We start from the raw sequence: 15,000 nt of genomic DNA, 5'->3' as shown, positions 1-15,000 counted from the left end.
TAAAGAAAATAATTGTTTCACATCAGATCGAAGTAACAAAAAGGCGCGCGAAAACAAGGAACCTGTCTTTAAAGATGGCATCCCCGAGCATAGTGTTATTGATATTAACAAAATTACAACCTGTGCCAGGTGTATGGCTGCTGCCGTTGGAAAAGTTGGTGATGGTGAGTTGAAGATGGTTTTAATGTGGTGCGTCAATGAAAACAAAACTCATGCCACGCTACTCACGGACACACCTACCTACCATCAAGGAGGATCCATTGCTGTGCTTGACCGTGAGCCCTCGCTATCAGCTGCCATGGCTTATCTCCGTTCCATTCAATTGCACTGTCTTTGTAACCATGTTAATAGCCAACGCGCCAGAATATGTCATTTCTTATGCATTGCAAACAGATTTTCATCTAACCATAGTTTAAATCAAACTGTTCAGTGTTATCCATTCTTAGAATCCTTCCAGATAAGTTGTTTAATTCATTTCCCGTATTCAATCTCTACAACGTTTAATAGGCCACGCGCGTAATATTCTATGTTAATGCATTGACTTGAGAGTTATTTTAGGATACTTTTCAAAATGTATTAGCTCGCATATGCTAAATATATCAAACTAACTTATGATATTGACCAACCATATTTCGCTTAAATCAATACTAGCAAGAACGTTGTGATAGAATATTTCGCGTGTGTAGGCCTCTTTACCGTTTTGTTCGGAATGTATTCAACTGTTCGTTTCCTTCAAACGGGGTCAATAAGCACGTGTCGCTTATCGATGACGCGCAATACATTGCCTATAGCGCTTCGTTCGATTGAGGTAGAACGATTCATTGAATTGATTTCGTCACCGCGCCGGGCGAGAATAAATATTTTGCAGCATTATGATTCTGAGCGGACGTAGGCACCAATTAATGGTCAATTCACCTTGCCATCGCGAATCATGAATGGCACTCACTCATGTTATTGCTAACAGAATGAGAGTGAATGCTCTCTACACATCACATGTAGATGTACCACAGTTAAACAAATGGCTGCGACAGAATGTGGTTTTGTTAAAAGCTGATAAAATCGTCTCGAAACGGCCTTTGATACCGGCCACCGGGTTCATGAGCTTGGTACGAGAAAATGATACTGTCGTGTATTTCCATGTTCATCAAACAACTGGCTAAAGGACAGCTTGGCTAAAAACAGTTTACTGCACAATGCTAAGCTGATAGTAGGCCAATGCTAACACTTAACATAAGCGAATGATACTTACCTTCTTTTCGGTGTCACAGACTAATTATTCATGTTATACAACAATATAGACAAATAATTGATCGCAAAAGGCATTTGATAAACATTCTTTTGTCGCAAATTCGATTCGAATTTTCAGAGTCATATTTTATAATAGTTTCAATGAACGATATGACAGTACGATTATTTAGGTATTCACAAAATCCAGTTAGGTTTACGACTGACCACAAAACATTGTAATTTAGCATCGCTTACATCGGTAACTGGTTGGTAGTAACTAAGATGATGCTCATTTCGTGCACATTCGAATTCTGTTCCTAGACTTATGTCACGAATAATGATTTCTGTCAGTACTTGCGGATGATTTCTACCCGGCTTGAACGTAACAAATAAGATTGAGCCAGAGTTTAAAATGTTGGCAATTTACTCACGATCGCGATCAACAATCATGTGCAAAAACGAGAGCGAAACCACGGTGATCACGTGGACTTGGTCACAGTATGTTTATGGCCTAGAATGGTACAGGTGAAAAGAGACAAAAAAAACAAATGCCGAATGCTCGAGGAAGAGAGTCTCTGCTAAATTTATATTTCTCATCAATGAGGATCTTTGCTGACGGGAGAAAGCGTTAAATGCGAGAACCTTCTGTTGACCGAGGATGTAGTCTGTTCTCTTTAACTATAGCTTCATCACAAATGCTCAAAAAAGTATCAATTGTGTTCGATGTTTTGCGAATCTATATTTGGATGGCACGCTATTCCATTGCCTGTCTTTTTGTATGTCACCGGTTGATCACCGGACGATTTTTTTAACCGCTATGCATATATTGTTGGCCAAAAAATGGCTGTGATTCTCAAAAATGTACCTATCAAAATTGAAATCATTGCGATACAACATATTAACGATGATTTGTAAACGAGACTGCCACATGGGCAACAAATACAATAATTTTACAATAGCAATTTCAAAGCGAAAGCAATGAATATGGATACGAAACTGTTTGATAGTATTACCAGAGAGCGCTTTACATGCAAATGATAATTCTAGCAACATGTGTACGCCTAATACGTAGATAACTAGCGCAATGCCCCGCCGTTTTCCATCGTTCAGATTGTGTTCTGTTTGCTATTTGTTGGCTTGATACAAATGATCTTGTCATAACTGAAATATACATAAATATTTCGATGAATAGTACTTTCTCATGCGTAAGAATTTCTCACAAAGTTTACAATTGTTTTTGTTCCATTTTTTTTCCTAGTGTACAAGTTTCAGGAGAATTTGCTGCGGACCATGATACAAATTGAAAACACTTACTTTGAGTTGGGCAGAACGAGCACCAAAAACTGTCTCATCATTTGCGATCGTGGTTTCATGGATGCGAGTGCATGTAAGTCATGTTTAACATTTACATTTAAGTCAAATATGATTTCAACCGCTGTGAAACATGTTAATTATATGTTAATCGCTTAGATATATCGAAGGAAAAATGGGATAGAATGATGCGCTCTAACAACTGGAACCCGGTCGAGCTGCGTGACAATCGATACAACCAAATAATCCACATGGTATCAGCGGCAAATGGTGCAGAAGATTTTTATAACACAGAAGAGCATTCATGTCGCTCTGAAGGCGTTACATTAGCTCGGGATCTCGATTACAAGGCGGCATCAGCATGGATTGGCCATCCGTACTTTGATGTAATCGACAATTCGACCGATTTTGAAAACAAAGTGAATCGAATGATCGAGTGCGTATGCCAGAAGCTGGGTATCGACATAGGCGATCGACTGTCGATCACATCGAGAAAGGTCAAATTCTTAGGTATGGCTAACTCCGTATACCGTTGGTTTGTATCGTATATTGTTTGTTTAATATAAATTTACTATTCTTGCACCACCAAACCAGTGTCAGGTCCGGTGCCAGCAGACTCGGCCTTCCCGGCGTTCCAGGATTTCGACGTAACGCATCACTACTTGCAATGTGCCGGTCCACGTGTGCAAGCACGTTTGCGAAAACGTGGTCAAAACGGGCGTTGGAGCTATATCCACACAATACGCCGTCCTCAGCAGCATGGCCAGTCGATAGAGGTGCGCACGCAGCTGTCACATCGTGACTATCTCAATATGCTAACCCAGCAGGATGATGCGCATTTCACCATCTACAAGAAGCGCAGATGTTTCCTAGTGAACAACCAATACTTCCAGATGGATATCTACATAGAGCCAAGCCATCCCAGGTAAACCAGAAATGAAAACCTTTCTGTTTTTTTTTTGTTTACTATTTTTTATGAAATTGCGTGTACAATAATTGGTTGGTTCATGTTCTTCCTTCTTCTAGATGCAAAGGTCTTATTTTATTGGAAACGTACACCTCCCTGACCGGCGATAAGTTGAAGAATATACTACCGAAATTCCTCAACATCGTCAAAGAGGTGACCGGTCAGCCGGATTACTCGATGTTTAATCTTTCGCTACGAGAAGACTGGAACAATACTAAGAAGTTTTGCTATTCGTTACACGGTAAGACAATCTGTTGTCATCGGCAGGCCGATACTTCTTCCACCTCCAACACTGCATCCACCACCACTCCAATCATTGCCACTGCTACTGCTACTACTGACACTGGCGTAGATAGAGTGAATGAGACAAGCGGAAATGTTCCAGATAATAACGTCGACACACTGTTTGAATAATTGCTGGACCGAAGAGAGGAAGCTACGGATACTGGTTGCAGAAGACTACCCTGAGTGGCTAGCACATTTCATATGTGTTGTGGTCGTTGCTGTCCTTCTACTATAATCTCAATTTTCCCATTCGCTTGCCTAACACGTTAGCATTCTCTGTACACTGTATCCACAGCACTTTCGTCCGTGGTTTTGTGCCTAATATTTTAATCTACCTCCGCCTCCCTCCCCGGTGTAGCCGTGTCGTACATTTTCTTATCAATTTTTAGTTCAATTTCCGCGAAAAGCAAAATGTTGATCGCATTTTCTTTTAAAGATAAGTTTGATTTTCAATTGGGTATGCCAGTAGAATTTGTATACATTAAACGTAGAACTGTCTTTTGCATGTCATAAGGTGTGAGATTGTGGCCTGTACGCAAAGTTGGTTAGTGCATTATGTTATCATTTGTAGTTAGTAGCGTATTGTTGTAGAGCTTGCGATAGATCATGGCTTTTTTAACGACCTTCAACCAAAATCCCCCGTGAGGAGGCTGAGGGGAGAATACGTTTTATGGATAAACGTTTACGCTATTCTTTTTTGTTGCTTTTAAAAAAGATCAGGCACGCTTATGTAACGAAACAAGTAATGCTTTGTTTTCCCTAGGCCATCCTTGGTCCCTGTCTTAATTTCAAAGTAACGTGTATAAGTTTTGTATGTGTGTTCGAACGCTTGGTCTATAGTTTTACTCACTTTAGCAAAGGTGACTCTCGTCATTCAGTGTATTTCCATTGATTCGACATTTGCCTAACAAGTGTTTTCAGCTGTGGCCCAACATCTGGTTCATTGAAACAAGATTATCAAAATTTCCACATTTATGCCAATTTCAGAGAAGAATCACCAATTTTAGCTCCAATTTTAGAAATCGTTTGTTTCTCTTCTTTTTTTCTTTTCTTCCCTCACACAACACTCCACACCTTTCTGTCGTTTTCAAATGCTATATTTCGATTCCAATAGATCTAGACGATGGCGACGTTAAAACGAATGGTCACTCGAAGAAAATTATCAATGGTACAGCGTAGTGGCGGCTGAGTTATTATCTAAATTGCTGAGAGTGCGGTGAACGAATTGGCGAGGAAAGGTCAGATCCATGGAATAGCGGTTCGAGATTGTTGTTTCGTGACGAGAGGAAGACGGTAACGAGTAGTTGTAATTGTGTTTCGTTGATTCTTTCGAAGATGATGTTAAACTGTCGTATGCGAGGTGTACCTTTCATCTTTCAAAGAAGCTGCGTATTCACTTACCCCATTCAAACGCTATTATATCAGTACTTTGTTCTGATTGTTTGATTGAAGTATAGTCCAGTATGATGAATCAATTTCAATTACCCAAAGGATTCTAGAAAACGCTTCGGATGATGTTAAATCTTGATGTCATTTGATGTTGTGTGCCTTCGTTTACATTGTTGCTTTCTGCTGGCACTTGTTAGCTGTTTTTCGTTTCTTTTTTTTATTAAACAGACTATATTAATCTGAAGCGAAGTCAACCTCAAAACATACCAATAAAGTTGCACCCTTCTCCTGTAAGCATCACAAGCTCGGAGGCGCTACTCTGATAATGAATGTAACAATGCTCCTCCAAATCATGTTTTGTTGAATGCATTATTCTCGAGGATTAAAAGACATCGGCAGGCAAACTCAGCCCATAAAACAGTTCTACCTCTTTCTCTCCTGAAACAGAGATATCAATATTCTTATGCCCAAGACAAAGTATACACCGACTGCATCTTCGTTAATATGTCCATTCAATCTGGCAGGGTTCGCGATTACGTTGTGCTTTCCGGCACCAGTCATACTATTTCCCCTTTCTCCTCTATGTCTCTATGTAGCCCTGTGGTCCCATCATCTTAAACCACAAACAATTTAAGCCCAAATGTAGAGAAATGTGGGGGGCAGCGACGCATGATTTCAATACCATCAACACGTAAAATGTCGCACGAACATTTTACGCTTTCTGGGTTTTAAAACACGACGCATACCGCGAGTCAGTCGGTTGTACGTTTGAAATAATGTGCGGTGGACGGAACATTAATTGGTGCTATATTGTTCAAGATGGTTCGAGTTCAACAGTTCGTGATGATGATCCAACAACCAAGATTGAAGAACGTTTAAAATGTACTTTAAATGATGGATAGGACCAGTAAATGTACTTAAGTGTGTATCTTAATCGAGCAGATCCTCGCTTTTCTTGCGCCATTTATGATAGCAAGAAGATTACGAACCATTAGAAAAAAAAAACCCCTTCAGCTCACGAAACATGTGAGAATATGTGAAATCAGATCAACCATTCGTGCATCAACAGATGATAACCACCTACCCGACCCAACGGCAGGGCTCGATTGGACATCTATAATGTAAAAAAAAAAATGAATGTATAAACATCAATGTACAACTGACGCTAGTCTTGCGGGTTTTGCATACAACTTTCTTGTTATAATTCCCTATTTGCACCACACCTCTACCCTAGCTCATTAAAATGATCAGAATCGATTTATGTAAAGTATTGTTCACGGAACATGAAGTCAAGTTTAGGAGCGTCGTGCTGCTCTGATCAATGATCAATCTACAACAATCGCAAAACAACCCACACACACAAAAAACAAGGGAAGACAGGATAAATCCTGCAAAAATTTAATGACTAAAGAAACACTGTTATTGATGTATTTTATATTAAAATGTAAAGCAGCGATCTGCAGCTTTATCAACTTGCAAAACTGAAGGCAAGAAAAATATGTTTCACAAAGAAAAAGAAAAAAAAATGGAAAAAGATATCGATCGATGGCATGGAAGAAATAAAGACCTTAGCTGTAGATAGAAGAGTGACTCCTGTATTCCTGTGTAGATGAGAAACGAAGAACGCTTGTTGCTTATGGATTGGAAAGTGCTGCTTCAAAGCGGTTTCTTTTATTTAATCCGTGTCCATTTCGGAGGAATCTTCTGAACTGTCGTCATCGTCATCGTCATCATCATCATCATCATCATCATCATCATCGTCATCATCTTCATCGCTTGAAGATTCTCCTTCACTGTCCGAGCCAAGCCATTCGCTGGAGTTCAAGCTGTTGGCGATCAGTGTTTTCCAGGCATCCAATTTATGTAAATCTATGAATTAAACCAATTATTAGACAATTACCAATTACTATATTAGGTTTCAGCTACTTACCGAGCGAATAGAGATCGCTTAAAGTATACTGTCTTGAGCCAGTTTCGAATAGTCCTCCGTATACGAACAGTTGTCCTTTGCACACGACAATGGCGGCATTCATACGAGGAGAAGGACCACCGAGATCCAGATCGCTAGCTCCACTTTTAGCCGTGCTACTGGGGCCCCCACTGTTGGCACCTCCAACCGTCATGGTGAAGATACCATCATCTGAAACCACCTTGGCAGATTCTGCCGGTTCTACCGGTTTCGAATTGGCTTTCTCAGGCTTGCGTGCCTTGGCGCCCACTTCTAGCTTCCGCCACGTGGAGGCTGCAGTATCCAGTACGTGCAGCTCACTGCTGAAAAGACCTTTTACATCCTCTTCATCTTCCTCCGTATCCATCACACCTCCGAATGCGTACGCTTTGCCGTTCTGTGCCATAGCGACGGCCATTCCGCTGCGGGGAGCTGGCTTCTTTCCACCGGCCTTCACACTGGTCCACTTATAGCTGGACCCGGCTGCTTTCGCATCACTTTTATCATTCGGCACCAAGGCATACATATCGGTGTGTGTCGTACCTCGATCAACCTCCTTCTTGACCGTCGTCTTCGAGTAGCCACCCCAAACCAGAATTTTACCGTCACCCGTGGCAACCATACAGCAACCGGACCGGGGCGGAGGAGCAACGCTGCCGCTTGTTTCGATTTTGGTCCAATTGTAGGTCTCCAGGGAAAAGGCGTAAAGGTCGTTGAAGTACCGATACGAGGCATTGTTATCGTGAAAGCCACCGAATACAAAGAGCTTCTTCTTGCTCACTACCATCCGGTGACCACTTCGGGCGTTTGGTCCGTTCGGAGCGTTCAACTTCTCCCACTGCTTGCTGGCCATACGATACACCCACAGATCCCGGTAGTGATAGAACTGTAGCTGCGAGGGTGATGCATATTCTCCGCCAAACAGCCAGATCTGGCCTCCATCCGTAGCCACCGAAACCATCTGGTGGCCACTGCGCGGTGCTGGACAGATCGAGGATCGCAGCGCTTTCCATTCCTTCTTCGGTAAGTTGTACGAGTAAAAGTCTCCATAGATCGTGGTCTGTTGGCCATTGTAGAATTCGCCTCCGTGTAAAAAGATCTCCTCTCGCTCGGCCGGATGCGCACAGATACCCACGTTAACGCGGGCCGTCGGAGGAGGACATACGATCTCGGTCAGATCCGACGACTTGGTGTCCTTCGTCTCATACTTGGCGACAATGTTTTCGATGTCTTCCTGTAATTCGAAGAGAAAGCAAAAGAGTTATACCGATAGAGAAGCCTTTAGCTCACTTTTCATACCTCGCCAAGTTTCGTTAGTAACTTCTTCTGCTTCGCGATTGCTTTTTTATCCGTCTTCATCGAGGTTTTCTCCGCTCCCAATCCTTTCTTTTTGTTTTTATCCTTTCGACCCATTTTTTGAGGAGTTACTTCCGATTTACCGAATATAGAAATTAAAGAAATTCAATTTTATTTGACCAAAAACGTGTTTCCAGTTTTGTTTTGATTCCGCTATTTCGCGCCGGAAAAACCAAGGTTCATGTAGAACTGCTAGAATTTTTATCTCTGCTCGAAGTTTTGAGCTATTCTAGCAGTAGAAATTATGCTCGAACCGAAATGCATGCATGACTGCATGACAATTTTTCGAGCATTATTTTGTACTATATTAGTATATATAAAGTACCGGCGAACCTGTGTTCCGCATTCTCCATCAACAAGAACCCCATCAACGACACCTTCCTATCAACATCAGTCGTCTCGTTCCCGTGAAACTGCGCATTAAGAGTTTTTAAAAATGAATGAAAAAGGTAATGAAAGCAATTTAGATAAGAGGGCCCATAATACGTGTATCTTCATTTTCTTACATATTCTATTTGCTACACAATTTCAGATGTTTCTATTGGCCTTGGAACATGCCTCGGACTCTATGGTGCGGTGGCTGGAACCGGACTTTTACTACTATTCACACCAGTTGCACCCTTATCGATAGCTGCAGGAGTTCTCATGGGAGGAGGAACCGGAACGGCCTCTGGATTGGGCATTGCGGCTTTAATTAACAGACATAACAGAAAGTAACATCAGCATCTTTTCGAGCAAGCAAGAAGATCTAACAGATCTTCTTCTAATCATACGAGGATGAACCAAATATAAACGAGGCTTTGCAACCTACTACCACAATAGTGGAGAGAGGACATTCCCGCTTTTTTGTTGGGTTAGTTTGTCCGGAGTGGAAAAAGCGTGATGGATCGCCTTCTGGGTTTTCTCAGTGTCCAAGTAACAATTTCGGAGCTAGACTAAGACTGAATTTAAATTCGCTAGCTAAGACTAAGACTGAATTTAAATAAGCTAGACTAAGACTGAATTGTGTTCGGCCGCTGCCGCTTAACTCTAATTGCATTCGTTCTTCCCACTGTCGATGGCATCGATCTGCCGCATCAGTGTCTACACCGTGTCGCTGTTGCTACTCGATACCGCGTTTCCGCATCGCTGTGGCTGATTCTGGTGATGCTGTAATTCGCCTGCTGCTTCGATATTTTGATGCCCCCGTAACGTACATATACAACAAAAATTTAATGGTTTTTAAAAATATTATTTATTAGCCGATTTATCCGATTTCATACGTGTGTACGGTTTTATAATGTCTCGCATTGGTTTCCTTTCATTAGATCGGCTTTCTGATCGCTTTTCTAGCAACGATGGTAAACAAAACAATAACCTATGTATGTGTTAAGTTTGGTGATGAACGGCCCGGTAGATTTTGCGTGATGCGCGCACCATGATGTAGGGACTTATTTTTATTTATAAAATTACACGGAACGTACGGAACAGTTCCTCGTCACATCAGCCGTCAACAAAATGGGTCATTTGTCTGCAGAATTTATGATAATGTTGTCTGCACGGCATTTCGGCACGCGCACTCCCAGAAGCAAAAGTGGTAACGCGCAGTATCAAACGACCAGGTAGTTGACTCAGCGCGAGTTGGGTGGTCGACGGAAAACGGCGTCAGTTAGACGGTCAGCGGCATTTGTTTACAAAACGGCGGGCGGGAAACATACAGTGATACAAGTTCATATTAGCGAATATTAGCTTGTAGCTAATATTAGCGAATATTAGCTACAAGCATACATAGGTTATTGTTTTTTTACCATCGTTGCTAGAAAAGCGATAAGAAAGGCGAACTAATGAAAGGAAACCAATGCGAGACATTATAAAACCGTATACGAGCATGAAATCGGATAAATCGGCTAATAAATAATATTAAAAAAAAACATTAAATTTTTGTTGTATATGTACGATACGGGGGCATCAAAATATCGAAGCAGCAGGCGAATCGCAGCATCACCAGAATCAGCAACAGCGATGCGGAAACGCGGTATCGAGTAGCAACAGCGACACGGTGTAAACACTGATGCGGCAGATCGATGCCATCGACAGTGGGAAGAACGAATGCAATTAGAGTTAAGCGGCAGCGACCGAACAAAATTCAGTCTTAGTCTAGCTTATTTAAATTCAGTCTTAGTCTTAGCTAGCGAATTTAAATTCAGTCTTAGTCTAGCTCCGAAATTGTTACTTGGACACTGAGAAAACCCAGAAGGCGATCCATCACGCTTTTTCCACTCCGGACAAACTAACCCAACAAAAAAGCGGGAATGTCCTCTCTCCACTATTGTGGTAGTAGGTTGCAAAGCCTCGTTTATATTTGGTTCATCCTCGTATGATTAGAAGAAGATCTGTTAGATCTTCTTGCTTGCTCGAAAAGATGCTGATGTTACTTTCTGTTATGTCTGTTAATTAAAGCCGCAATGCCCAATCCAGAGGCCGTTCCGGTTCCTCCTCCCATGAGAACTCCTGCAGCTATCGATAAGGGTGCAACTGGTGTGAATAGTAGTAAAAGTCCGGTTCCAGCCACCGCACCATAGAGTCCGAGGCATGTTCCAAGGCCAATAGAAACATCTGAAATTGTGTAGCAAATAGAATATGTAAGAAAATGAAGATACACGTATTATGGGCCCTCTTATCTAAATTGCTTTCATTACCTTTTTCATTCATTTTTAAAAACTCTTAATGCGCAGTTTCACGGGAACGAGACGACTGATGTTGATAGGAAGGTGTCGTTGATGGGGTTCTTGTTGATGGAGAATGCGGAACACAGGTTCGCCGGTACTTTATATATACTAAAATAGTACAAAATACTGCTCGAAAAATTGTCATGCAGTCATGCATGCATTTCGGTTCGAGCATAATTTCTACTGCTAGAATAGCTCAAAACTTCGAGCAGAGATAAAAATTCTAGCAGTTCTACATGAACCTTGGTTTTTCCGGCGCGAAATAGCGGAATCAAAGCAAAACTGGAAACACGTTTTCGGTAAAATAAAATTGAATTCCTTTAATTTCTATATTCGGTAAATCGGAAGTAACTCCTCAAAAAATGGGTCGGAAGGATAAAAACAAAAAGAAAGGATTGGGAGCGGAGAAAACCTCGATGAAGACGGATAAAAAAGCAATCGCGAAGCAGAAGAAGTTACTAACGAAACTTGGCGAGGTATGAAAAGTGAGCTAAAGACTTCTCTATCGGTATAACTCTTTTGCTTTCTCTTCGAATTACAGGAAGACATCGAAAATAAAGCAACCCACAGCGATTAAAGACACGTGTTGCTTAAGGGGGGGCTTCGGTATTTTATTTTAATTCTTCGCATTTACTTTTTATAATTTTATATGATTGCTTATCCTTTCAAGAGTATTGTGTAAAGTTTTGGGATCAATCGAAGCAAAACTGACAAAGATATTGATTTTTTAAAAACAGAGTTTCATACAAGGCTTAACGCATCTCGCAACTTTGAATTGCGATTCCCAAAACCTGCGTTTTCAAAGTCGGTGCCCATCGTAGCATTAAAACTACTGGTCCGATCGATTTAAAATTTTGAACACTTAATCTGTACACTATTTGCCAGGTAGCCCCGTCAAGTTTTTGTTAAAATTGTTGATACTTTTTTTTTTTGATAATTCTTTTCATTACATAAAACTCGTTTTTTTAGGGCAACATCGAAAAAAGTAACACTTTTTCAACTTTAAAAATCTGCCAAAAATCGAAAAATAGAAAATTTAACAAAAACTCAACGGGGCTACCTGGATAAACTTATAATCTAACAAAAGAATACCCATTTGTATGTTTCAGATGACCCAGCACGTAGCTACGATGGGCACCGCAAAAAGTACATTTTTGCAAAATTGCCTTTCTTGATTGGATGCCATGAACGTAGTTTTGATCAAATCTTCCCCAAAATAGAACCAAATATTCTTGAAAAGTTGTAGTTTAATATGACATTCACTTGTAAAAATTAAGTTGAATGGTTTCTGCACTAAAAATCGTCAAAAATAAGGCTTTTTTGAAACCGAAATAACCAAAGCCCCCCCTTAACGTTGTCCTGATGGACCCACAACACAGGCCATTTGACCAATTCTGGCCATTTCTGGTCAATCCTCAGCTTAAAACCTTGAAAGTGGGGATCTTAAAATCGTGTTTAAAAACTGCATTTAAATGATCATGCAACTTGTAATGTTCAAATATACTGTAGAAGAAGGTCCTTCCCAGTTTGTTCACCATTTCAGCCTGTTTAACACGTTTTGTTCACGATCTGTTTGCACAATACGGTGGCATGGAATCTATTCCCAATCACCTCCAATGACATTCTACGTTTTCCATTTTTTTTTCCTAAATTCGAGACCAGAAACGTTTGCTCGTTGTCTTTTGCATCTGTTTAGCCTTTTATTTCGGAGACCAGACCAAATGGGTCGATTAGTGTACTGATCAGGCCAGGGAAGGGATTTCGCTAGTGAACGGGATTTCCCGGACGGAAACGGGACTCAGTCAACGGTTTGTTCCGTTGTTAGAAATTGCGATTTTATTGAAAAAAAAAAGAAAACAAACATACAGGGGACATGCACATATATAAGGTGCGTTAAATGTATGTTGGCCGCCAGTTCGAATCAAATCCGCAAGCAGTATCGGAATCCGAGTCTCCCATCGATTCCCCATCGGGATTTTCCGACAGCGTTCCCACCGGTGCCCGTACCTGACTCGGCGTTGTCGGTACACTCTGGCTAAAGTGATCAACATTGGGATCGTACTCGGCAATGTCACGCTTCTGGCGTCGCTTCTTAGCGGCCCCGTACTGCGGAGGAGGCATACTGGCCGCATCTTCCTGAAAGTAGCGAAATAAGGGATTTTAATTTCTGCGAGGTCTTTTGTAGGTTTCGCGATGTCTCCGAACGGGTTCGTCTCTTGCCTGAATGTTATCTGCCGAGCCCCAGTTCTTGTGTAGTTTATCGGCAAACAGTGGTGGAGCGCTAGCTCTAATCACAGGCGCCACCACCGGGGGCAGTCTGGTCTGGTTCGTGCCAACTCCCAAAAAGTTGCTGAAGGCTTCGGTAGTTTTCTTCACTCGTACGTTCAGGGAACCAATCCTCAGGAATCCCGAGTCTTTTTCTGAAAGCATAAAGCCCACGAAATGTTTTATTAATTAATTTTTGCAATTGCATTTTCCACACGTGCGCTGGTTACCTGAATGCTTTTTCCTGGCCTTGATTTCTGCGTTAAACAACAAACGATCATTAGAAGAAGGATATTTTATTGTCGTCAGTAACACGAGCGGACGAGCCACACTGTACAACGGACATTGTGACAACAATACATGCAATCATAAAGACCACAACCGTACAGAATACACAGGGGATAGGCTACATTTACAGAGGCATGCGTTAGAAATGATAACAAGAATCCGCGGACAGAATAGTTTAGAAGCGCCACATTACACAAGCAGGGGGACAGTATACAGTTTTTACAAGAAAGTACGATACAACAAACCAGACTACTACGATTCAACACAATTGGCTGATCCGGTACGTACTTGCACTTGAGAATATGCCAATATCGTGCAAGCTTTTTTTTTCACATTTCTAGGCCCAAGGCCTACTTATCTGTATCGCGCTGATATGGTTAGATGAGCTGCGGATTGAATCGTCTCGGGGGCAGAGCGAGACACAAAAAAGCAGTAGTAGACAGAGCGCAAAGAAGGGGAGGTGGAACCAGGTGCGTTCCACCAATGGAAGGTAATAACGCATAATTCTTCTCATCACGCTAGTCTATTGGTGGCCACCCCCCCCCCCCCCCCCCCCTCATCATACATGAACACACTGGTGAGGTAGTAGGTAAATAAGAAATAAACCAGCATCGACAGCAACAAAAAATCCAACGGAAACATGACAATGGACGACGAGTGCGCATGGATTAAGATCACCCCACCTCGGCGACAGGCTACACGGAGAAGGGGGATTACCCCACCCACGACGGTGTTCCACCCCACCCGAGACGAGATATCGATGGAAGAGAACCCGCCCTAGTGGAGCGATGGAGCGCGCACGGTTTATCTGAGCATTAATCTACTTATTAATAACTCTCAGCCTCCGGTTAGGTACTACTCTTTGCCTATGACCTCCGTGAGGTCTACGTGCCCCTCTGGGTGGGGCTAAGCATGGCGGGACGCCCCTCATGGGAGGGGGTGATATGAACAAAACAAAACGAGAAAAAAAAAACACTTTTTTGCAATGGTGTCAATCCGTAATGGGTTTAAATGCAACCATTAATTGCCGAAGACACATGTTATGCGCCTTCCGCTGTTATGGTGTGCGGGCATCACAGACACGATGATTCGTTTTTTTTGTGCAAAACATTTTAGAGGATTGTTTCAACCTCCTGGTACGGTTGCGGGCTTTACACTGCTGTAAACGATTACAAGTGTTGCAATTTGTCCAACATTCAAGACGCTTAATCCAATCGCACAACCGAGCCAGAGCCGAGCGCCGTCCAGCGAAATAA

General features: G+C 41.9%; 3 protein-coding genes across 5 annotated transcripts in view; 1 reads left to right on the top strand and 2 right to left on the bottom strand.

Moving 5' to 3' along the window:
- Positions 1-6,656, top strand: part of LOC125957051 (TRPL translocation defect protein 14) — a 9,189-nt gene extending 2,533 nt beyond the window's left edge. Inside the window, exons 5-10 of one of the 3 annotated variants that reach the window (XM_049689451.1) lie at positions 27-164; positions 2,486-2,614; positions 2,698-3,048; positions 3,133-3,463; positions 3,565-3,746; positions 4,905-6,656. In XM_049689451.1, coding sequence (XP_049545408.1) covers positions 27-164; positions 2,486-2,614; positions 2,698-3,048; positions 3,133-3,463; positions 3,565-3,746; positions 4,905-4,969 — 1,196 coding nt within the window. In that variant the 3' untranslated portion in view covers positions 4,970-6,656. The other 2 variants (XM_049689450.1, XM_049689452.1) reach the window with 2 other exon arrangements.
- An 85-nt stretch (positions 6,657-6,741) lies between these two features.
- LOC125957049 (kelch domain-containing protein 4) lies at positions 6,742-8,625 on the bottom strand. Its single transcript, XM_049689448.1, has 3 exons — positions 8,427-8,625; positions 7,110-8,361; positions 6,742-7,048 (listed from the first exon to the last, which is right to left on the bottom strand). The coding sequence occupies exons 1-3, from the start codon at positions 8,538-8,540 to the stop codon at positions 6,855-6,857; spliced, it is 1,560 nt and encodes a 519-aa protein (XP_049545405.1). The 5' UTR covers positions 8,541-8,625; the 3' UTR covers positions 6,742-6,854.
- Positions 8,626-13,011: 4,386 nt separating this feature from the next.
- Positions 13,012-15,000, bottom strand: part of LOC125955494 (ankyrin repeat domain-containing protein SOWAHA-like) — a 15,687-nt gene continuing 13,698 nt past the window's right edge. The window contains exons 5-7 of the mRNA XM_049686626.1: positions 13,687-13,713; positions 13,412-13,611; positions 13,012-13,327 (exon numbers count right to left, since the gene is read on the bottom strand). Coding sequence (XP_049542583.1) covers positions 13,085-13,327; positions 13,412-13,611; positions 13,687-13,713 — 470 coding nt within the window. The 3' untranslated portion in view covers positions 13,012-13,084. The remainder of the gene's footprint in view (positions 13,328-13,411; positions 13,612-13,686; positions 13,714-15,000) is intronic.

The sequence above is a fragment of the Anopheles darlingi genome, chromosome 3 (genome assembly GCF_943734745.1).
Source record: "Anopheles darlingi chromosome 3, idAnoDarlMG_H_01, whole genome shotgun sequence".
Classification (NCBI taxonomy): Eukaryota; Metazoa; Arthropoda; class Insecta; order Diptera; family Culicidae; genus Anopheles; species Anopheles darlingi.
The sequence above is the reverse complement of the archived record's forward strand: the minus strand, read 5'-3'. Positions and strand labels throughout refer to the sequence as shown.

Coding starts and splice junctions, on each gene's coding strand:
- LOC125957049 (XM_049689448.1), bottom strand. CDS start 8,540: ATGGGTCGAAAGGATAAAAACAAAAAGAAAGGATTGGGAGCGGAGAAA. Junction 8,362..8,426: donor TACTAACGAAACTTGGCGAG/GTATGAAAAGTG, acceptor TTCGAATTACAG/GAAGACATCGAAAACATTGT. Junction 7,049..7,109: donor AAGCGATCTCTATTCGCTCG/GTAAGTAGCTGA, acceptor TTTAATTCATAG/ATTTACATAAATTGGATGCC.